Genomic DNA, 23,328 nt, shown 5'->3' on the forward strand with positions numbered 1-23,328 from the left:
TTCATACAAGGGCTTTAGTCACAGCAGCAGCAGCAGCCACTGCCAAATAATAGCAGATTATAAATGTGTGTGTCACACTACCCTTCCTGACTGAAAGCACATTTATTCCTGACCACATCTACTCAGAGGTAAGTTTGGTTGAATTCATTGGGTAAGTGGGGTTAGGACTGTATTTAATAGCTCTATGTGAACACACTAGACCCCATGCATGGACTATAGGAACAGGAACCACCAATTGCTATTCAGATGAGCTCCAGCAAGGGAAGACCATCCTGGCCTGAACTGGATGGTTTCCCCCAAAGAGCTCACTTTGTCCTAACTGGAAGATTGACCTGCCTTTTCTTACTTTTTACCTCCACTTCCCTTACTTTGTGGGTCTTTTGTAGTATGTAAGACTAGTGGCAGGACCTGTGTCTCTTATTATTGTGAGGCACAATACCAGAAGCAGGGTAAAAATGCATTAACTTTTTGTCCATTTCATTTCACAGATCCCATGGAGGAAGACATCCTACAAGTTGTGAAGTACTGTACTGATTTGATAGAAGAAAAGGATTTAGAAAAGTTGGATCTGGTCATCAAATATATGAAAAGGTAGCTTAAATTTGGGTCTTAACAAATCACATTTTGTTAAAGAACTTTCTTTAGCCATCTGAAAAGGCAAGTGTGAAAGCTTGACAGAAAAAAGAAGTGTTAATTCTCATTCTATTCATTCTGTTCCTTTTCCCAACTAAATGTCTTTCCATGTGCTTACTGGTTTACTTGTTGTAAAGAATTTTGGCATTTGTTCTCATTGTAGCATTTGTTTGTGGCTATTGAGGTTTCCAGTGTCAAGCTGCCATGGTAGATAAGTTCATCAGAACATCAGCAATGCCATGTCCTTTGTGAACTTTTTGCCTTAAGTTTGAGTTGTAAACAGACAAATACTTCTGACACTCACTAAAATGCCATTGAAACTAGTTCCTCTCCCCTCCTCCCTAGCATTTTGAAAGCAGCCGTGGACACCAAGCACCTTCCTCTTCTGTAGCAAAGGGAGTTTCAGAGGGTTCCCTGTTGGCAGTAGCTGAGTTGGGGCACTGCTGTACTGCAGTGGCAAAGGAAGTTCACTCATACGTTCTTGTATAGGCTTGGCTTGCCATTTATTGCTTCTTTCTGCAGCAAGAGAGATTTCCATCTGCCAACCCATGGTGGCTGATTCCCATTGTGACTGGGAAGGTAGGGATCTAGAATCATTGACAGGCAGAACTATAGCCAATGACAGGTGGAGCCAGGTAAGGTTTGTCCTCATAGCTCTTGCCCTGCCTGGGCAACACTGAGATTGAGGAGGAAGCTGGTAGGCAGTGCTGCCCTATAGACTAGTAAGAAAGAAGGCAAGCAGGTGGTGTGTGTGGCTGAGGGCAGACTGAGGTTGGCTGGGCCATTCCCCAGTAGCCCTAATGGACCAGCCACCACTGTTGCCAACCATTTCTTTAAAAACATAGGCAGTGAAAGTTGAACCTCTCATGCAAAGCCCTACCAAATAGGAAGTGAGTGCCTTTGTGTTCCTTGTTTGTTGTTTAAAATTTATACTATTCCCCTCCCTTTGGGGACAATAGGACAGAAACCAACTCCAGGGCTAGTATAATTCACTCTGTGGGAGGCTTTTTGGGGTGCCTGTGTTGTGACTGGGAAGACATTGGGTCCTTCAGATTCAAGCTTTCTCCTGGCACATCCCCTTCTACAGCAGTAAGGAGGCAGCAATCTGGCATTGGATCATCTTCTGAAGGCAGAGCGCTTTGTCTTGACTCTCTGGGAAGGGAGAGCAAATGCTTGCTTTGCCCATGAATCATTCTCCAAGAAACCATAGGATTGCTGGATTGTATTTATGGTTGTTTCAGTGGTATTCAGTTCTGTATGTGCATGTGCATTTTTCATTTGAGGGGAATTGCAGGGGGCAGTGGTGGGGAGGAATGGAATGCTCTATCTGATCTTGGCAGGCAAGAGACTGAAGTTGGTGCTAGAGGTAGGAATGAAAAATGGGTAATGTCACCCTATCATATGGCTGTGAACCAACAAAGCACAGCCAGGCTCCCCATTAGAGGTGAGGGAACAGACAAGGAGATAGGCAGAAAGACTTCAACTTCTGATACTTAACACCATCCAACCAGAGCTTGAATTTATGAACAGCTCAGCCCTGGAAAAAAATCTATCTGGGGGTGGGGTCTGCAGCTGCTCCTTCCCCCAGCAGCTCCTTAGTGTGGGCCAACTTTCCTTGTAATGGAAGGAACATTGCAAAATAGCATTGTAAACTGGGTTTGAAACCACATCATGCTATTCTTGCCTCAGTTACTCGTTTCTCTTCTGTGAAATGGCTATATTTATTGCCCATGGGAGTCTTATATGTTTCAAAATAGATACTGGGCCCCCAAAAGGTTGGCGACTCTTGGCTATTGCACCTTCCCCCCCTCTTTGCAAGGCTATGAAAATGTGTGGTGGTGATGATCAGTTTCTAAGAGTAGACATGTTTTCCCCTCTACAGGCTAATGCAGCAGTCCGTGGAATCAGTTTGGAACATGGCGTTTGACTTCATTCTTGACAACGTTCAAGTGGTTTTGCAACAAACTTATGGAAGCACATTGAAAGTTATCTGAACTGATTTTATAGGAAGGATGTGGTGAGAGCCTGGAGCCCTCTGGTAGCTGTGCCATAAGTGCTTGTGAGGTATTTGCAAAGTGCATGATAGTAAAGCTAAGTTTTTCTAAGTTGACTTTTTTTTAAAGAAGAAAGTGTTTTGTACATTTCCTTTCAAGAAAGTGCCAAAATTTGTCAGTATTGCATGTAAATAACTGTGTTCAAATTCTTTTATTGTAGTATAGAATCTATTTACAAAATGTTGGTTTATAAAAGTTTTATGGATTTTTACAGTGAAGTGTTTACAGTTGTTTAATAAAGAACTGTATGTAATTTGTACAGATTCTATTGTCTTAGTGCTCCAGGTCTGTTAGAGGTAACTCTCTAAGAGGTTATTCAAGCAACTGTTTAGTCAATAATGCGATAAAATAGCATTAATGTTTAAACATTTATATATTCCACTTCCATCCATTCAAGCTTACAGACAGCATACAATGGCAAACATACCTGTTTAAAGTGGTGGTATGACAGAAATACAGTTCTTTTAAAAAGACTCTTTCACCCTTGTAACCTTTTCCCAAAGTATGCTTGTTTGCATAGTGACTTTAGGAGCAGACAAGCATGGACCTAAGGAGTTTCTAGGTGTTGCTTCTACTGTGTTGACTAAAGGCAGTGCTCTCTTCCAGTTTCATGTAAGTATAGGATAATTTCCAGCAAATTTCAGCATCCTAATGATCACAGCTTATTCCCTTTTATTTAGTGATTCTGCTATTAAAAGCCCAGTGAAATATTTGAAGGCTGCATGTGAAAAGAGGCTAAAGATACGCAGTGAGATTATGGCACAGTGTTGTTTAACATAGCTCAGTTGTATCCACTGTGGTGCCCTCCCATTAACCCAGACTTACTGGCTGTGTTGTTGTGGAAAGGATGTTGTTGGCTTACCTGTACCTACTTCATTGTCCTATTTGACTAGTAGATATTGGGGGCCAGTGGGAAATTCTACCTTCCCTTCCACTCTCCCATGAGTGGCTGCATCCCAGAATTTACAAGGGTGAGGGACCAGACATGGTTGAATATTTGCAACTAGATACCCACAAACCCCCTAACCCTTCTTGGTTATGTTTAGCTTGAAAGTTTTCAGCATAGTGCAGGCTAGGATACTGTCATGGCTTAAGCTCCCAATTGTTCTTAGTTGCATGTAGGATCCTGTCAAGATCTGCCTTCCATGTAGAAAACTTGGGCAGTGCTGCTCACACTACATAGGATCCTCTCTGGCTTGTACCATCCTAAAGGTGATTTTGACTGTGGTTATATACACAGTTACCCAATAATGTCCCCCTGAATTCAGTGCCTATAAATACTGCATTGCAGTGTTAATCTACTAGTCCCCTTACCAGATAACTGAACAGTTCTTGTAGAGCTGTTCGCAGTAAGACAAGACTGCAGCAGTCATATATAGTACCAATTAAGTTGGCAGCTGAACGAATCATTAGTATCAGCCACTGGTAACAATTTAACTTGACAGTTATGTTGCATGCTGTGCTGCCTTTATTTAGAAGGTAATTTAACAGGATAATGTCCATTTTCCTTTATTTTGCAGGTCAACATTATTACAGTTTGACAAACTGTGCAAGCAAAGGCAGCCAACTATGCTTTACATCATTGTTTCACACAAAGCAAACACAGATACCCAATTACCTAATTTGTCTACCTTAAAAAATCCCTATAGGCACAAAGCAGAAAGAATGTTGAGAAATCAAGGGGCAAAAAAGAGGTATGCATAAATAAACAATTCTTACATCAAAAAAGGTCCAAGAATCACAACTTCTGCAGGAATTTGATCAATCAAATACTGCAGCACTGATCTTACCAAGTATAAAAGTGAAAGTTGAGTTCTGTCATAAAAAATTAATTTTTTTTATTTCAGATGAGAGATCTGGGAAGGGCAAACTTTAAAACAGTAGCCAGTATAAAGGGGAGGACAGTGGGGGCACAGGCACATTGGAGCCACAGGGACATGTAAATTGACCACTGTCAAACCAGTGAAAGTTACTTGGTTTCTCATGGAAAACATTTTATCCACCTATTTTCCCCCAGATGTTAATCAACAGCACATTCATTATAATCTGCTGTTGGTGATTTTTGTAATAGGAATTGTGGGTTTATGCTAGCTTGCCCATTGCTTAAAAGAACATCATATGATTTCAAATACTTTCTTAAGCTCCACAATAAGCTGCCAGTCAGACTTTTGCATTTCATCTCTGAACCAGTTTTTCAGGGCATCAATGGACTGACGACTAATCTGCAGATAGAACACAAAATACACATTGTGATAACACAAATGAATAAGCAGCTTCAGACATGTCAAGTTTAAATTAACATTGCTAACTAGACAGATTTGAGCAAACCACTTTTAGTACTCAAAGATGCCTGATCCTTCAAATGTATCATATGTGAGCTACAGCACCTAAATGAGATGTTTTGTGCAACTAACTACATCCTTCTAGACAGAACATACAAGCAAGAATAAACTACGCAGCATATCTACAGTAGCATATATGCTAAATACAATCAATAGTTCACCATCAATATTCAATAAATACAAATTTCATCATGAAAAGATTTGTTTATCCTAAAACAGGGGATAACAAATCATATTAATAAAAATCAGTCTTCTACAAGACAGCTAACAATTTGAAACTTGTAATATTCAGAATTACATAACAAGAGGCTGACAAGCAGCAGAAGCAGCAAACTCAAAACACCAAAGACACTTTGATATGCAGTGCCTCATAAACAGCAGAAAAGACAGAGTGAATCTGTCCCAGGACAGCTTTGCCACAGCCAAAGAAAAAGGTATCCTAAGATCACCATAACTCTTCTGATGGAAGGATGTAAAGGTTATGGAAGCTCTAGCCCTCTAGATAATGCTGCACTGCAACTCTCGTTACCCACCTCTAGACTTCTATAACAATTTCATCAGTGTAAAACTCTGCAGGTGGGTTGAATGTTGGCTTGATTCTCTAATCTGTTTAGCCATACTGAGAATGCCGTAAAATAAGCACTTTGGAGCGCATGTCACTGGTACGAACCTGTGAGCTCATTCTGCATGTCCATGAAACTAAGCTTGTGCAACTAAACATGCTTATAAGGACAACACTCTACTTCAAAAGAAAAAGCCAATTAACAGCATAATAAAAGAGTGCACTAAAGCATGATTTACTATGGCTAGCTCATTCCTTTTCAGGAAAGGGAGCAGCTGGTGCACCACCAGAAACTGATAAACGCACACACAGGGTTGCTCCTTGATGTCCACAACATGTGACTGAGTCTTTCGAAGAATGCGAGCCCATCCCACTCGCAACATAAGCACCTACCTTGCTGACAAGTATATCTGTTGCTTCAAAATGGCGCCCAAACATTTTAGGTGCTTCACCGGGAATAGGTTCTATTTTCACACAGACTTCTTGACCTTTTTTTGCAACATCCACTTGTTTGTGATTTATTTCAATACTTGTAACTATTCCAATATCGATGAACTGCAACAGAAACACAGGACATTTTAGAGCTCTTATGTTTTATTAGCAACCCAACTAATTTATAGAAACACACAGCTAGGAGGTTTAGAGTAGACATAGTAAATAAACTTAGCTGCTGCTAGAAATCTATATACAATCATAACAAAGCAATATGCCAATATTCTATTGGCTCATCTAGCATAATATGAAAGAGATGCTACAATGGAACATTACAATATGGATTCTTACATTACCCTCCAGAACTAAGGGAGCCATGGCAATATTACCAAGATGATAATGGAGAAGCCTGTACAGAAGTTCCTACTCACGCCAGTATTAATTGCTTTTCTGAGCAAGGGGGGTCTCCTTCCAGGCTTGAGTCATGTGGCCTGCTACACCTACCAGGCCTTGTTTCGAGGAGTACATGGGTGGAATTCAACGTGGCATATGAATGTTCTACATGTGCAAGCATTTTTGCTTGCCAGTTGGAACATACCTTTGAGCCAATTTCAGAGGGCACAAGGGGAGAAGAGGGGCAGAAAGCCCCTTTTGCACAAGTAGAATTCCATGTTTGGGGCTTCTGCTGCCTGGGCTTGTCTGCATTTATACCTCAATGCAAGTTCAAGAACACAGGTACTAAGTTGTTTAAGGCTACTACAGCTATGACATACAGGTTTTCCTTCCATTGTGTATTGAAAAACGCTATTTTATGATGTAATACTGATTATGATTTAAAACAGAGTTCGGTAATCTGTGGACCTCAGGCATTGCGAAACACCCATCACCACTGGCAAAGTAGTCTGGGCTGAAAACAGTTTAGTCAATAGGTGGTCAGTTTTAATTTAGGCAAATTGTTAAGTCAGTATTTGAATTGGCTCCACCATTACTCATGCATTTAATTATTTCAGAAAATATTTACATCTTGTCAAATTTAGGATTCACAACTGCAAAGCTAAGTTAGATCTAAAGGTAAAGGTAAAGGGACCCCTGACCATTAGGTCCAGTCATGACCGACTCTGGGGTTGCGCGCTCATCTCGCATTATTGGCCGAGGGAACCGGCGTATAGCCGGCGTATAGCTTCCAGATCATGTGGCCAGCATGACAAAGCCGCTTCTGGCAAACCAGAGCAGCACATGGAAACGCCGTTTACCTTCCCGCTGTAGCGGTTCCTATTTATCTACTTGCATTTTGACGTGCTTTCGAACTGCTAGGTTGGCAGGAGCTGGGACCAAGCAACGGGAGCTCACCCCGTCACAGGGATTCGAACCGCCGACCTTCTGATCAGCAAGCCCTAGGCTCAGTGGTTTAACCACAGCGCCACCCTAGTTAGATCTAGGGACATGTAATTATGAAGGAAACATTTGTTACGCAGCCCAAACTTACACTTTAGTCTAGCCTACATTCACTGCACTACTTGCCATTTGTTCTCTCTACTGTTCAACGCACAACACATGCTCCTGGCAGAAATGGGAAATGTACTGATCACGCTGGCTGGGGCTGGTGGGCATCGTTATTTGGAGGGACAGATTACCCATTCCTGCTTTATAGTTATTCCATATGGTAAGTTAAGACTATACTAATATTAAGAGAGAGGCAGAGTAGAGAGCAAATATCCTGACTGGCCAGTACACAGCCTGCCATCTGTTAAGACTCCGTTTAAGAAAATAGAAATACTCACATTTTTGCTAGGTACACACATGGGTGTTCCTTGTTTTACCTGACCTGCTTCCACGATGACTCCCATCACTATAGGATCTCGAGAATTAAAAATAAACTGAGGAAGTATTTTCATCTTACAAGGGAATACTGCTATATGCCTATGGGGGGGAAAAACAATTGTTCAACACTTGACCTGAAAATCACTTGTAAGCATGCAGATTGAAATACCCGTATTATTTTAGCTGTGCCTAACTTGGAGTAACCTTCGCTAAGAGGAACACCCTCTCATAATGTCATGTCTTGTTCAGTTCCCAACCCAAAGAAAATCCCCAGAACTAACAGGTTTTGGTAAAGACAAGTAAAACATGGATACAGATAAGTTTTTTAAGTAGTAGCCATGATGTACATGTAAAAATGTGGTAAGCTGTTCTTATTAGCCCATAAAGCATCCATTCTACACATTATATCTGCACCTGGTATATGCAAGAATCCTCCTTAACACTTAGCAGAGTACTAAACAACCAGGTATCTTACATTGTTTGTTCAACTGTATGGGTTACCTGTAATCTTTTGCAAAGGAGAATTTTACCATCTTCGGTGTCCCAAATGACTGCATACAGCCACCCACTATGGTTAGTCATTCTACAAATCAGCCCTTGTTTCAAAGTTTATTTCGATTATGAAAAAGCTCCATACATAGATCATACACTCATGGAATTAGAAGAGTTCCTGAGGGTCATCTAGTCCAACCCCCTTCAATGCAGGAATATGCAGCCGTCCCATAAGGGGATCAAACCTGCAACCTTGGAATTATCAGCACCATGCTCTAACCAACTGAGCTATCCAGCAGGAGTCTGTATTGTTTGCTGGGCTGGGAAGTGGATTCAATTGCACAACCAATGCACATCTATTGTTTTCAGTGGGATGTGCATCTTTGTCATGGTATAGCTAGTCATGAGCAGGTATCTTTTTAAATGATCAACAAGACCTGGATTGCGGCTATCCAGGTGAACTGTAGTTTTAGGAGTATGTGGGCACCTGGTGCTGGAGTTAGTAGCCTAAGTTACAACACATAGCAACTAGCTGTAACAAGATCACTTGTCCCTCACAGCTGAGTGAACCAGCAAAAAAATTCTGACACAGCTCCATCATATGTGATAAGCCAGGGCATATAAATTACAAGGCATGATTGGGCAACAATGGCAGAGCTCAAAAGGGCATTTCACCCTTCAGTAGGTGAAGAAAAATTGCCAAAAATGTTTCAACCTTAGGAAAAGGTAATTAGCAGCTCTGGAATACACTGAGGAAGTTCAGACTTATGCATTCTTTTAAAAGCGTGCATGTATTGCAAACCTTTCATGCAGGGATCCTGCAAAAAATATTTTACTCTTAGTATTTCCTACATCTGGATACACAGCTCTGTTGCACAGGCCTTTATATTTTCCCTTTACACAGAACTACTTTTTCCTAAGCTGCTAAAGAAGAAAAGGCCGATCAGATACGTCTTCATCTGCTCTTAGCATATGTAATACGTTGTAGGTAAACAATCTGCAGATCTTACACATTTGTACTTAATAATCTCTTAATATTGTTCAGTCTATTTTTATTTACCATATTTTTCCATGTATAACACGCCCCTGTGTATAAGACACCCCCTATTTTGGGGGACTCAAATTTAAGAAAATGGGGGCAGATGGCCAGGAGTTGAGCAGCTGTTCTTGGGGGGAAATGCTGAAAACCACTAACCCAAATTACAAAAGCTGACAATCGCTCACATTGCCAAACTCAACATGCTTCTGCCCGATCACAAACAGCAGATGGGAAACGCACGCCCAATCGCCGAAGCGGCAGCAAATCCATAGCAACACTTCCCCAGCAACCAATCTCCCACCAAATTTCTGCAGCCCCAGCCAAACCAAAGCAGCACTTTATGCAACCACCAATCACCCATAAAATCACAGCTCACAAGCTCCTGATCGCTAAGACGACCCCCATTTTTGAACATTATTTTATAGTAAAAAAAAAAAAGCTCGTCTTATACAAGGAAAAGTTTGGTATTCAAATTGTATACCAAAATACCCAGGGTAAAATGCTATTTCTTACGGTTCAGAATTTTTATTTTTCTTGCATTAGAGATCTTAATAACTTAATGTATATGTTCAAGTACTTATATCATTGACAGACCACCCTGGTGGTTTTCCTCCCTTTTTTGCCAGCTGCAGTTCCTTACAACATACCAAACTGCTCCTTTCTAAGCACTAGTAGGTGTACAGAAACTCCATGCATAGTTCTTTTAATCCTGTCCTATATACAGTTGGCCCCTGGCTTTTAAAAAAAAGCAGCTTAGAAAATGACTTTTAAAATTCTTCCGTTTCAGATACTAACAAGCCAATCTCATAATCTTCATGTACATCTTGCAGCAGAGCAAAAAATAAGCACAAGAATGCTACTTACTTGAATTCTTCCTGCTTCTGTTTTTTATAGTCTTGTCTATACTTTGTGAAAGCATCAAATAAGTGATAAATAATTTCTGCACTAAAGATTCTAACTCCTAAACTATCAGCCATTTCCTGAGCATCTCGTTCAATCCTCACATCAAATGCCAAGATTACTGCATACCTAGGAGACAAAATATAAGGGTGATGAGGAAGAGGACAGGAATTTGATTATACAAATAGTAACAGTAATGTATATTTTAAAAAGCTACATACTGTGGATCATGTTCCAACATAACCGATGCCTTCATAACATCCTTTCTATGGACAGGGCCTATATTAATTCCAGCATACTGTCAGGAAATGGGAGGAAAAGCAGTCCGATTAATCAGTGTTTTCAATTCCGTAATATGCTCCAATTCAGAGCACAGCAATTTATGATCGTAAAGTGGAAAATTGGATACTTACTGGCACTTCTGATGTTTTCAGAAATTCAAGTAAGGCTTCCAAAGAACCCAGGGTAGATGCCTGCACATAAACACCTTTCTCTTCTAACTTTATGGCATTTAGCGTTTGTTTCAATTCGTGTATTAATTCATCCTTTTAATGTAAAAAAAAGAGCACATCTTAAGAGATCTTGCTTATTTTAGCGTGCCAAGTTTCACAGCTCATCTGGACAGTACAAGTAGAATCCCAATATCCCTATGCGGCATGATGTACAATTTAACTAAGTATAGCTTATATCTCAGACATGATTTATAGCTTCAGATCTGTGGATCACAGCACTGGAAGTTAAAGCTTTCTCCATGCCTTGAAGTGGCAGTATATGAAGCAAACCCTTAACAGCTAAGCATACCACATCACTGCAAAAAAAAAGGTTTAGATAGAAATGCCACAAATCAAGCTCCAAGTCATCTCTCTGGAGCAGACAGTTCACTGCCTACACTTAGTAGTTATCACTGTGTCCCAGGAAAGGACAGATGGTCAAAAGCAACTGGGGAAACTCCAGAAGTACAATAAATAAATTCAAGTAGCTTTGGTGAGTTTGAAAGCAGATAATTTTAAACACGCAGCATGTTCATGGCCTGCAAGAGCGTGCTGCAATACCTTAAAGTTCAGCACGGATTCCAGTTTAATTCTTGCACAATTGCATCTGAGGTACACAGGTTTTTTAATGCTATGTAGAACCTGAATACAGTGGTACCTCAGGTTAAGTACTTAATTGGTTCCGGAAGTCTGTTCTTAACCTGAAGCGCACTTTCTCATTTAAAGTAACAGAAAAGTTGACTGATCCGTTCCAGACGATGAAAAACACCCCCTAAAACAGCAATTTAACATGAATTTTACTGTCTAACGAGACCATTGATCCATAAAATGAAGGCAAAAATCAATGTGTACTGTACTATAAAATAAAATAAATAAGCCAGTATTGTAGATGAAAAAATTAACATTTTTTTTTACATGCACTGATGATAGTCATTGTTTGGATGGGGTGCTTTTATCCATTTCTGCAGTTACACAATCAACCAGTAGCTGAACTGGGCTCCACACGATCCCCAAAACAATGACAGAAGGCAGAGTCCCACAGAAGTCCCCCAAACGAAGGAGCAAAGCAGAGACAAAGGCACAGGGCAGACTCACATAAACAAATCCGAAAAACCCTTGCAGAATCCTAAAATCTTCCACTCCCCGCCTCCCGCAGGGTAGGTGGGCTTACCTGGCTAGGTGTCACCCATCTTGCTACAGCTGGGGGTGGGGCAAGAGTTGGTAAAGGGCTTTTCGGCCCAGGCTCATCTTTGTTTTCTTAACAGCTTCACTGCTCTTGGTCTTCGTTAGGTAAGTGTCCCTTACCTAACTTTAGGGCTAGGATACGACCTGCTAGACATCCAGAGGATGTCGGGGCCTGGCTCTGGGCAGTTGTGAAGGCCTCAGAAAGCTCTCGGGGCTGGAGGCCAATCGCGGAGCCTCCATAGGCCCCACAGATGTCGGGGCCTGGCTCCGGGCATTCGCAGGAGCCCAGTCGTGGAGCCTCCACAGGCTCCACGGATGTCGGGGCTTGGCTCCGGGCATTCGCAGAGGCCTCCAAGAGCTCCCACGGCTGGAGCCCAGTTGCGGAGCCTCCGCAGGCCCCACCGATCTCGGGGCTTGGCTCCCGGCATTCCCGGAGGCCTCCGAGAGCTCGGAACACTCACTTCTGGGTTAAAAACGTTCGTAACCCGAAAAAAAGGTAACCCGAGGCGTTCATAACCAGAGGTACCACTGTAATTAATAGCTAACCCAGAAGATGGAGCAGCATGTACCTTACAGCAATCTGCTTTTCAAAACACAGGTATTCCGTCTATTAAGAACAACCAGTACTTCTCATAAGGCATGATCCTGCCTGCATGTTCATAAACTAAAGCTGGCTCAACAACTTTTCTGATTTTCCCTATTACTGGTTTATTTTACTTTTACTCTTTGAATCAAAGATATATGCTTTATTCTACCTGGAAATAAAAGTCTGACTTGAAAAAGTTGTTATTCTGATGATGAAACTCTAAGCAGCATAGTCCTCATGCAGCCTAATGAGAGTCATTCACACTGAGATTTCCTAGCTATTTCCATTTTGAAGATCATGTATGCCTAACCTTAAGAACTGGAATTTCATCTTCTTTGTAGGCTACAAGCAGGGGTAAACCAGCCAATGTTTTCTCCAAGTCCTTTCCAAGAATCTTCACTCCTTGAGCAGCAGCAACTTCTTTGTGTTTTTCATACTGATTCTAAGGAGAGATAAAGATGTACAATGTATAGCTTATATCTCAGATATTATTTCCAGCTTCAGATTTGTGGATCATAGCTTCGAAAGCTCAAGGCCCGAAAAATGCTTTGGGCCTTGGCAGAAAAAAATATCACAATGCTGCACTTAGGACCATTAAAGCAAAAATAAATGGAGTGTATTGCTATGAGAATGGTTTTGTATTAAATTACATATTTTATATTCATATAAATATCATATCACAAGCTCAAAAGGCCTACAACATTACAACAGTTGTGTATATACTCTCAATTTGCATGCCTTATTCCAGTGTTTCTCAACCTTTTTTGGGCAAAGGCACACTTGTTTCATGAAAAAAATCACGAGGCACACCACCATTAGAAAATGTTAAAAAAATTAACTCTGTGCCTATATTGACTATATATAAAGTAATTCTCCCACGGCACACCAGGCAACATCTCGCGGCACACTAGTGTGCCGCGGAACAGTGGTTGAGAAACACTGCCTTATTCTGCCCTAAGAATTTAAGGGTGTTATTTTTGGTAACAGCAGTACATTGGCAAACCACATGACTAAAAATGGATAAAACAACAGGAGGCCATTGGACACAAAAGCTCCACCTCCTTTCAATGGTCCTGATCCTGCAAAGGGCAATTTCTGCGAAGAAATAATAGTGTTATTTTGTATTATTTTCCAGAAAAGTGAGGGAAAGCGTGAACTGCCAAGCATTTCTGCTAAACAGTGTTACGCATCAGTAGTTAATTTGAGGATGTGCTTCCACATGCCACTTGCCTACCTTCACTCGAAGTTCTTTCATAGGTGGAGGTAACAGAAGGCCTCTTATCTGCGTTACGATGGGACCTTCTACTCCAGGAACTATAATGGTATCTCCTTCTCTCAAGCGCCCATTAATCAAAATGACATCTATTGTGGTACCCATTCCAGGAAGTGCTTTGACCTAAGAGACAGAAGACAGTCAAATCATTTTCCTTCAAAGGCCACCAGCAGAAAGCCTTGCACAGGCACACACACCGTGCTCCAAAAAATTATCTTCCGAATTTTCCTCCTTAGTTGATTTTCTCAGTAACCTGCCTTTCATCTCCTCGCCTAAGATGACAGTGATTCAAACAACTTTTCTTCTAAAATATAGTAATAATAATCTGTTTCAACTCTCCACCCTGCTGCCCCAGATCTCAGACACCCAACTTACATCGATTCTGTCTGCTTTGCTTCTCCAACCCCACAGAAACCCTCTTTTCTCTCTGTTGTCTGTTTCCTTCCCCCTCCTGGCAGGAAAGGCTTTTGCAGGGTGTACGCTCATATACTCATAAAGCTCTCCTTTGCCTGCTCAGGCAGGGAGGAGACCAAATGTAAATTTGGTGGCAGGGGTGCAACATGGGCACCTGTGCCAGATGCATGAAAGGCCTCTGAAAGTTTCATCTATTGCCCATGGGCTGCAGGTTATCAACATGCAATAAAAAGATCAAAAGATCAATCCAGATCAAAAGATGCATATCAAATTACCTCCATAACTTGGGCTCTTAGCTCTTCACAGTGTGCCAGTCTCTTGTTTAACATGTTTTGCGTCAATTCAACAAGAAGAGCTATTAGACTTCCCATGCCATCCCCAGTGTGAGCAGAGGTAGGAACCAGTGAGACAAACGTGCGGGGATCTTTATTTTCGTAGTACAAGGCAGCATTCAGGCCCTAAAACCACAAGCATAGCATTAGGGGAAGGAGCAAGAGGCAAAGAAGTTACTTTAGCTATAGTCAGTATAGAAAGGTGTGATAGGAATCTGGTATAAATAAAAGGGCAGGAAAAAACTGAACACTATTAGACCAAATATCATACTTCTATTAGAAATTTTAAATATATACTTTGTTATATGAGAAAGAGTATAAACACCAGGTAGCATCTATATATAAATACCATGAACCCGCTTCCAGAACACATATGACATGATGTTGCTACCCCTCTTTCTTCAAATCCCCTCTCGAAATTCATCTTCTCCCTGAAACCCTTCCTTACTGACCAATATTTTTCTTCAACCACATGTAATCAGGGTGAAACAACCTCACTCCCCACCCACCAGATGCTGCCAATTTGAGAGAGAAATGGCAGTCCTTGGCAAGTGAGAGGAATCCAATATTTCCACACATAAAACAAATTCACGCACAGGCGTCTTCCAAAAACCCAACCCAAACCCCAAATGTCCCATGGCGATCGGCAAATGGTAACGGGGGCAGGATCGTGAAATCTGGAAGCCCCTAGTAATGAACCGGCACATGGGCGGTGGATACAGATTCAGTGATTCTGACTCAAAGAACGAGGCAGTGGAGCAGCTCGGCAGCTGTATCCATGACTGAGCAGCCCTTTTTAGGATCCACTCTGCTCACCCCGAGAAGGGGGAGGGGCTAGAAAAGGTGCCCTAAACATAGTCTGCCTCCCTTTCCCTGACTGGATTATCGCGCCCAGTGGGGTCACTACCTAGCGGTTGTAAAAGACAATTGAGCTTTGGAACACCAATGTCCCCACTGTGGAAGGATGTGTGGATCCAGAATTGGCCTCCGCAGTCACTTATGGACCCATTGTTAAAACCATGTTTATGGAAGACAATCTTACTCGGCTACGAGAGATCGCCGAAGAAGAAGAAGAAGAGGATTTCCTCCAAACTCAGGAGCTATATAGGAGGTGTGATTTGTCCTGCTCCCTCCCTAGCTTCAAAGTCTATGATTTATTTGGGCTCTGTGCTTGCCAGGCTTAAAGGGAGAGCCATAACAATCCTTTATCTCTGGGAAGGAGTGGGGAGAGATAGAAGCATATCAGCTTGTCTCCGCTCTGGACAGTTCCTCCAAGTGCCCCTCAGGTGCAGAATAAGAGAAGGCAATAGACCTCCTTCTCCTCCTGGAGATGAGAGGGTAAGAAACGTGGGCTTGCCTCTGCACCCAATAGGGACCCTCCACCAGGTGCCAGTGTAAAAGCACATGCAAAACAACATCAAACCTGTGGTTACATGTATGGACCTCATGAATGAACTTATCTGTGAATGAACTGATCTACTGGGTCTTCTGCTTACTCCGTTGAACTTTATGAGTTATTTCCGTTGAACTCTTAAGTTATTTTATATGATATAGTGAATATATTTTATTTATGTAAGAGCACAGCCAGTTACGTCTTGTGTATTTGTTGAATGTAAAAGCACACGCTTCAGTTTCTCATCTCCAGAAAGAAGCTTGGAGGAGAATCCCTCTCTCCAGCTCCAAGCATAGAGCTGGAAAAAAGAGAGGAAGATATTCTGCTAACCTCATGCCACGTTTGTGAGGCACAACGGATGGTCTCGGGATAGTCAATACATTTTTGGTTGGCTAATAAGGCAGCAAAAAATTGGGAGCCTTTGCTTGTCTCCCCACTACCAAAATACATTTTAAATACTAACAGAAGCAATGATGGTAATTCAGCTGACCTGCTGTGCAAACTCCACTATGATAGCTTTTGCACGTTCCTCAAATTCGTCCTTTGTGTTTTTTTTCTGCTTCTTCAAAGTGGCAGCTACATCGGTGTCGGGACTCTTTTTCCAGTCATATAACCTATCGATCTTGAAAATCAGATCAGAATCAGAACCAGACAGAATCAGAAGCATCTTTGTAATTGATTGATTGAACGTTATACTACTCAGTAGGAGCCATGCAAGTCAATAGCAACCGTAGGGAATCTACAAGCAAATGTCATTATTATTTATACCTTGCCTTTTTCCCTGCCAGGGACTCAAGGTGACTTACAGATAAAAATAAGAGACAAAATAAACATTTATGAAGTATCTAGAGGAGTCATATCACCCCAGAGTGACTTCTGACATACATAAAAACTCAATAAAACATTACACAATAAGCTCTAGGTCAGGCATCCCCAAATTGTGACCCTCCACATGTTTTGGCCTACAACTCCCATGATCCCTAGCTAAAAGGACCAGTGGTCAGGGAAGATGGGAATTGTAGTCCAAAACATCTGGAGGGCCGAAGTTTGGGGATGCCTGCTCTAGGTTCTTATGCATCCTAGCTGCAAGATTTGAAGGGTGGGAGACCTCTGCCCCCAAAAAACATTATTTTCAATACAGTATTTTCAAGTGACAAGCTTCACAACAGGAGTGAAATGAGGATGAAAGCTCTTCCCTTCCTAAAATTCAAGGATAAACTTGCAAAGCAAGCAGACTTAAAAGGATTTGCTCCTGAATGAGAGTCCCTTGATAGAACAAACATTTAGCACTCAGTTGGCATTAATATTTTTAAATAGTAAAAGACACACACACAAAAACCAAAAAGGCATTTGGAAATGGTGATTAGGCCTGATGCCTGAACATCAGCCTGAGCAACAGTTGCTGGGGAACAGGAGAGGTATACTGCGTTCAAGTCCTGCCTGGGGACTTCCCAGGGGCATCTAGTTTGCCACTGTTAAAAGTAAGAGGTTGTACTAGCTAGGCCTTTGGACTGATCTAGCAGGGCTCTTCATACGATCTTATGGCAGAATCAGTAAAACTCTGAAAGTCATCTTACCTTGTTGAGTGCCACAATAAATGGGCATTTTTTAGATTTCAGCAGGTTTATGGATTCAATGGTCTGGGGCTCCAAACCATGCATGATATCAACTACAAGAATCGCAATATCACATAGTGAGCTTCCTCGATTTCGGAGATTGCTGCAACATTGAAGGAGGAAAGGTACACTCAATAAGTAAGGGCAAAAGAGAGATAGAATTGCCAGGAATAGGTAGCTGTTCTAAAGCAAATTCTATCATGTAGAAGTGTTTGGCAAAACTATTAGAAATGAAAATGAAAGGCAATCAGAACATTATCTAACTAATTTCTAATTGTATAGATGTATTCAAACATTATATGGTAAACTCCCAGATATTAATATTGCAAACTTACCTGAAAGACTCATGTCCTGGAGTATCAATGATCAGCATTCCTGGAATCTTGACCGTCTCTCTGTCAAACTAACATTACGAAATATTGGCTACCTTGAAACTTAGGCAAACCAAAGCTTTGATAGTGTATATATCCTCAGCAATAATTCTGAACTTTAGCCATGGTTTCTTACATAATAATCTATGTAAGAAACCCATCCATAATCTACATAATCATAGTACTTAAAAAAAAAACACAACCTGCATCACTAAGTTTTCATTATCTTGATGCAGCTCCTCCTCTAGAGCAGAGGCTAACAGCTTTCAGTGCAAGGTGCTGCAATGGAAATAGCATTTGAAGCTAACCACTGGTCCTGTTAGCTAGGGATGATGGGAGTTATAGTCCCAAAACATCTGGAGGGTCAAGTTTGACCATGCCTGGCATAGGAGGACAAGGCCCTGCCACCATTTGATTCCAGAGGAGTTTAGGGAAGCTTTTAATGTTTAACAGACCATTGTATTTTAATATTTTGTTGGAAGCCGCCCAGAGTGGCTAGGGAAACCCAGCCAGATGGGCAGGGTATAAATAATTATATTATTATTATTATTATTATTATTATTATTATTATTATTATTATTATTATTATTTGTGGCGCAACAGTATGTGAGCACAGGAAGCAAAATAGTATCTGAAACCTACTGCCTTTCTGAACGGTTATGGATTTGAGAAGCCCCCACTAACATAGGAGGAAACTCCAGCTCACAAGAACAATGGGCAACAAAGTATATTTTCAGCCAAAGTGATGTTTTCAGCCAATGAAGGCATTTGTCAAAATGGGTCCAGTCTAAATAAAGGACAACGAAACGCAAGCCTAAGCTGTGCCAGCTTCCAACAAGAAATGTGGGGCAGAGGAGAGGTCGCTAAAGATAATATAATTCAACGGTTCCTTCTCAAAGCACATCAACGGAGTTCTGAGAAAGATCTTACTCACAGTCTTCACCATCTTCGCTTGTTCATTAATGGCCTCAAGGGGGACATTAGTTGCACCAATCTGCTGAGTAATGCCACCCGCTTCGCTGTCTTGTACATGGGTATGGCGGAGCTGCATGAAACAAAAAAAAGCAGAATAACTGGGGGGGAGCAAGAATGACGACCTTGATGAGCTGATTAATATATGCTTTGAAAGGGCGCGGGTGACAGTTTTGCATTAAGCAATTTTAAGCAGTCCTAAGTTACTACAAAATTTCAGCTTAAGTAGAAGGAAGCAGTTAACTTGTTAGCTAACTAGCAGAGAAAGCTTGCGATTTCGTGAAACCGACTTGTGCCTTACCTTATCTAGAATTTTAGTCTTCCCTGTATCTACATGTCCAAGTACACAAATAACAGGTGCTCGTAGTATCTCAGTATTCACATTTTTACTGTTCTCAACACGACGTTTCTAGAATTAAGAACAAATAATGTGAGCTAAAGTCAAAAGGAAAAAGAAATGAAGTCATTTAAACAGGAAAGCAACTCAGTTTTGACTGTTCAAAATTATGCCGAAGAGTCCTTACCCCTAACACAAATATATAATTGTAAACAGAGAAAAAAGCATTAAACACTGTTTCCAGCTAAATACTTGTTCCTAGTTAGCACATTAAGCAGACATTTACAGTTTACCTGATTACAGGAGATCTACACCAAAAGGCAGTTGTCCTAGGCTGAAATCCTCATGATCACGGTGAAAAAAAACATGGAAATCTGCTTTTGCCAGTTCCCAATAGAAAATCTTAACAGCAGCCTTGGTTTGCTGGGACACCCGATTTTATTTCCATATACACATATGGCCATATACACAACTGGGTAATTTGATCCTTTCTAATGTTATAGAAGCAAAGTAGCTACATGTAACCTGTCCCAAGGTCTCTGGCCTATGTGGCCACAGACTTGAGGAAGATTACATCTTGGACAACTTAATGAAGCCTATTCCAAAAAAATACATGATTAACAAGTGAGTGCAATTTATCTGGGCAAAGGTGCACCCTGGAAACTCAACAGAAGCTACAAAGTTCCACAATTTTGACATTTGCTTTCAGCAGTAAATGTTTCCTTCTCCTTAACAATTTGTGCAAGATTGGGTATCCTCACCAAAAAAGCAAAGGTATGGAAAAGGCTTCAAAGGAACACTGAAGTAAGCAAGAGAGAGAGAGAGAGAGAGAGAGAGAGAGAGAGAGAGAGAGAGAGAGAGAGAGAGAGAGAGAGAGAGCAATAAAGGGAGCATCTTTTATTCAGAATGAATAGTATTAACTACATGGGAAAGATTGTTACCAAATACCTCAATTCGCCGTTTAGCTTTATCATAGGAACGTTCTTCTTTAGTGCGATCATCATCCGAATCATCTTCTGAATCAGAGCTTAGTTCTTTACTTAGCTTTTTCTCTGCAGATTGTTTTCCAGCAGCTTGAGGCTCAGATTCCTTTTCATCTGAAGTTTTCTCATCTTCTTCACCTTCACTTCCTTCACTTTCTCCATCTTCACTCTCTTCACTCTCATCTTCTTCGTCATCGCCGTCTCCATCTCCATCATCATCCGCATCATTTTGCTCCTTGACTTCAATGCGGACAGTTTTTCTCTCTGACAACAGGGGATGTGAATTTTAAAAAGCTACTTCTACCTGGGTTCTATTCTGATACAGCTACCTGAGTACAGAACTGCAGTTCCACATATTACAATACAAACACAGACAGACCTGTGCTGAATTGCAGTCCTATTTCCCTTGACCGGCAAAATCAATAAGGGAGGTATAGGTGTTTCAAAAAGCGAAGCTGTGGCGTACCCCATTATTGACTTTATAAATTTAATTATACTGAAGAATTTCTTGTTCAAAACAGAAACATGGTAAGCTTTTGACCCAACATGTCCCCAAAGTCCTCCTTGTCCACAGTCATACTGCTAAGTGAGTTCATTTAAATGAACAAGGAAGGTTGGTTTCAAACTTATTTTTATCAGGTGACTGATAGGACCACGCACTTTGTGCTTTTAGCATGTGCGGCACTACAGAGACAGTAACTGAAAACCCTGTAAACCCAATTACCAAGCAAATCACGCAACAGTTTAAAGGACTTAGTCGAGCTGAAGTATGGTTCTGTACATATTGTGCAATGTTTATTCACTCATTTCTACTCTGTGAGAAGTGCTATGCTTTGAACAAAAAGAAGCAGAGGTCTCAGGCCAAGGTGGTGGTCCGTTGCTTTTTCAAAAGACACTTACCCTTCTCTCTCTCTTCATCGCTGACCATGGCTTCCCAGTCATCTAATCCTGTATCTTCAGGCTCCCCTTCCTCCCTTTCTTCTGAAACTAAAAAGCAACTGGTTTCATAATAGGTTTTATTATTATTTTAGGATAATGTATCAATATGTTTACAGAGGAGGTATGGGTGGACAGTTTGAATTAACCAAATGTTTGTCATTGGCTTAATATAAACACTGAGTACCCTCAACAGGCGTGCCCAACTTGCCCTCCATGATTTAGGGGGCCAGAACACGCCACACAATGTGCTAATGTGTCACACTCATGGCATGCAGCTTGCACATGTGATGTGAGCATGTGACTGTGGAATATTGAGGCCGTGGCCCAGATGACGCCCCTGACCATCAAAGATGGCTCCCAAAGCTGGTTTAACTGGCCTCACATTAGGCTAAAGAAAATGCTATGCTTTAGGATCAAGGATTCTCAAACTGGGTTTGGGTACCACCAAAGGCCCACAAGCTTCATTCAGGTGGTGTGCAGCGACACAGCCTGGATTTGTGGTTGAAGAGAAGAGGTGGCATATATGCCACATTAAATATTTATACTGATATCTAATTTTATATTCATTGTTATTTTTTTAAATTAAATGTTTTATTGTATTGTGATTTTAATTTTATGGGCCTACTGTCACCTGGTAGCATCATTTCATCATGCTGCCTCAGTTGGAGGTGGGACACAGGGCTCGTTCCATCAGCCAAAACACCAGTTCCATCAGGCAACTCTCTGCCTCTGAGCTGTTCCTATGGCAGCTGGTCATTGTAAGAGCTACTATTTAAGAACTGGCAAATGAGCTTGCTTTTTTCCTTTCCCCTACCTGTCCCATTTATTTTGCCTGCTGTGCTTTTTCGACTAAGAGCCTGAAGGCAGGGACTCTTTTGTTTTAATTAGTAGTATGTAAGCCACTCAGAGAGCTGTTTTGGCTGTAATGTGGGGTTCAAATGCTCTAAATAAATAAATAAATTTTAAATTTAAATCATGTGGCCTCTAGCTCATTGCTTTGCCATTTATACAACATTTTTACAACATGAGGGCGGGGGGGGGGGGGGGGTTGCTACAACTCTCAGCAATTTTCAACTGGTCCATGAGCAAGGGGAAAGTTTAGGAATTGCTGCTTTAGATAAAAGCAACATAGAATACCTGATTTAATACTGACCTGGATTTGCTGGAAGAATGATCTCTTCTTTTACTGCTGTAACTGGTTCTACAGCTTCTTCAGTTGGGGAAGTCAACTCTATGATTTCTAAAATTGCAAGAGATAATTACTACAGCTTTGCTGTAGTAAGAAGGCCAACCACAAAGATGCATTTTATTTGCCTAGAACAAAGCTACTGCAACCGAAAGTACATTACTGGTCCTGCAAAATTCCTCTCTCTCTCTCAAAATGAATACACTGTAATTAAAGACCTCTTGACTCTTACTACCATACAATTCCTTCCAGTCTTCAGTGTATACAATACTGAGAAAAGAACCAATCACTGCCAGTCTAACATGAAGTTTTGGGGAAATCGGTCCATAAAGTCTTGTTAACAAAGTCTGATTAGAGAAAATTCAGGGTTCTTGATACACATTCTTTTTTTTTAAGTCAGCCGAGAATTCTACTGGCTTTTAAATATGCAGCCCAAAAGATACACAGGAATACCAGTTTTCTCTGTGATATCATACAGGGGAGGGTGCTTCAAAACATAGTAGACAGGAAGGGCTGACATTATGTTTGATTTTTTTAATCTTTTTTTAAAAAGTACTGCAGAAACAAGATCCTTACCTTCTTTGTTTTCCTGCTGCTGTTGCTTCTTTTTCTTTTTGTCTTCATATATTGGCCTTTTCTTTGGCACAGAATCTTTGGATGGCACCTCAACACCTGCCAAGTAGAAACAAAAACATTTTTTTTATTATTACTAAAATTTAATGTAACACTGAAATGCAATCCATTTGGTGACCTGCAGCTGGATTTGTGAATGAACACATGATAATGCAGGACTATCATAGAATCATAGAGTTGGAAGGTACCCCTAGGGTCATCTAGTCCAACCCACTGCAATGCAGTAATCTCAAGTAGAGTAGTTAACATTGTGCCCTCCAGAAGTTGTTGGACTAGAACTTCCATCATCCCTGGCTGTTGACCAGGGACGTTGATTACACACTGGGTAAACGTTTAAACATC

At 41.1% G+C, this 23,328-nt stretch overlaps 2 protein-coding genes across 5 annotated transcripts in view; one reads left to right on the forward strand and one right to left on the reverse strand.

Moving 5' to 3' along the window:
* REV1 (REV1 DNA directed polymerase) overlaps positions 1-4,363 on the forward strand; it is a 46,240-nt gene extending 41,877 nt beyond the window's left edge. For all 4 annotated transcript variants that reach the window (XM_035115511.2, XM_035115512.2, XM_035115514.2 and 1 more), the window contains 2 exons: positions 489-591; positions 2,516-4,363. In XM_035115511.2, coding sequence (XP_034971402.2) covers positions 489-591; positions 2,516-2,627 — 215 coding nt within the window. In that variant the 3' untranslated portion in view covers positions 2,628-4,363. The remainder of the gene's footprint in view (positions 1-488; positions 592-2,515) is intronic.
* EIF5B (eukaryotic translation initiation factor 5B) overlaps positions 4,181-23,328 on the reverse strand; it is a 32,630-nt gene continuing 13,482 nt past the window's right edge. Inside the window, exons 7-24 of the mRNA XM_035115517.2 lie at positions 22,930-23,025; positions 22,321-22,407; positions 21,129-21,215; positions 20,194-20,492; positions 19,210-19,317; positions 18,871-18,981; positions 17,901-17,968; positions 17,527-17,668; positions 16,440-16,571; positions 14,500-14,682; positions 13,772-13,933; positions 12,848-12,979; positions 10,689-10,820; positions 10,497-10,573; positions 10,240-10,404; positions 7,805-7,943; positions 5,985-6,146; positions 4,181-4,909 (exon numbers count right to left, since the gene is read on the reverse strand). Coding sequence (XP_034971408.2) covers positions 4,802-4,909; positions 5,985-6,146; positions 7,805-7,943; positions 10,240-10,404; positions 10,497-10,573; positions 10,689-10,820; positions 12,848-12,979; positions 13,772-13,933; positions 14,500-14,682; positions 16,440-16,571; positions 17,527-17,668; positions 17,901-17,968; positions 18,871-18,981; positions 19,210-19,317; positions 20,194-20,492; positions 21,129-21,215; positions 22,321-22,407; positions 22,930-23,025 — 2,390 coding nt within the window. The 3' untranslated portion in view covers positions 4,181-4,801. The remainder of the gene's footprint in view (positions 4,910-5,984; positions 6,147-7,804; positions 7,944-10,239; positions 10,405-10,496; positions 10,574-10,688; positions 10,821-12,847; positions 12,980-13,771; positions 13,934-14,499; positions 14,683-16,439; positions 16,572-17,526; positions 17,669-17,900; positions 17,969-18,870; positions 18,982-19,209; positions 19,318-20,193; positions 20,493-21,128; positions 21,216-22,320; positions 22,408-22,929; positions 23,026-23,328) is intronic.

The sequence above is a fragment of the Zootoca vivipara genome, chromosome 4 (assembly GCF_963506605.1).
Source record: "Zootoca vivipara chromosome 4, rZooViv1.1, whole genome shotgun sequence".
Classification (NCBI taxonomy): Eukaryota; Metazoa; Chordata; class Lepidosauria; order Squamata; family Lacertidae; genus Zootoca; species Zootoca vivipara.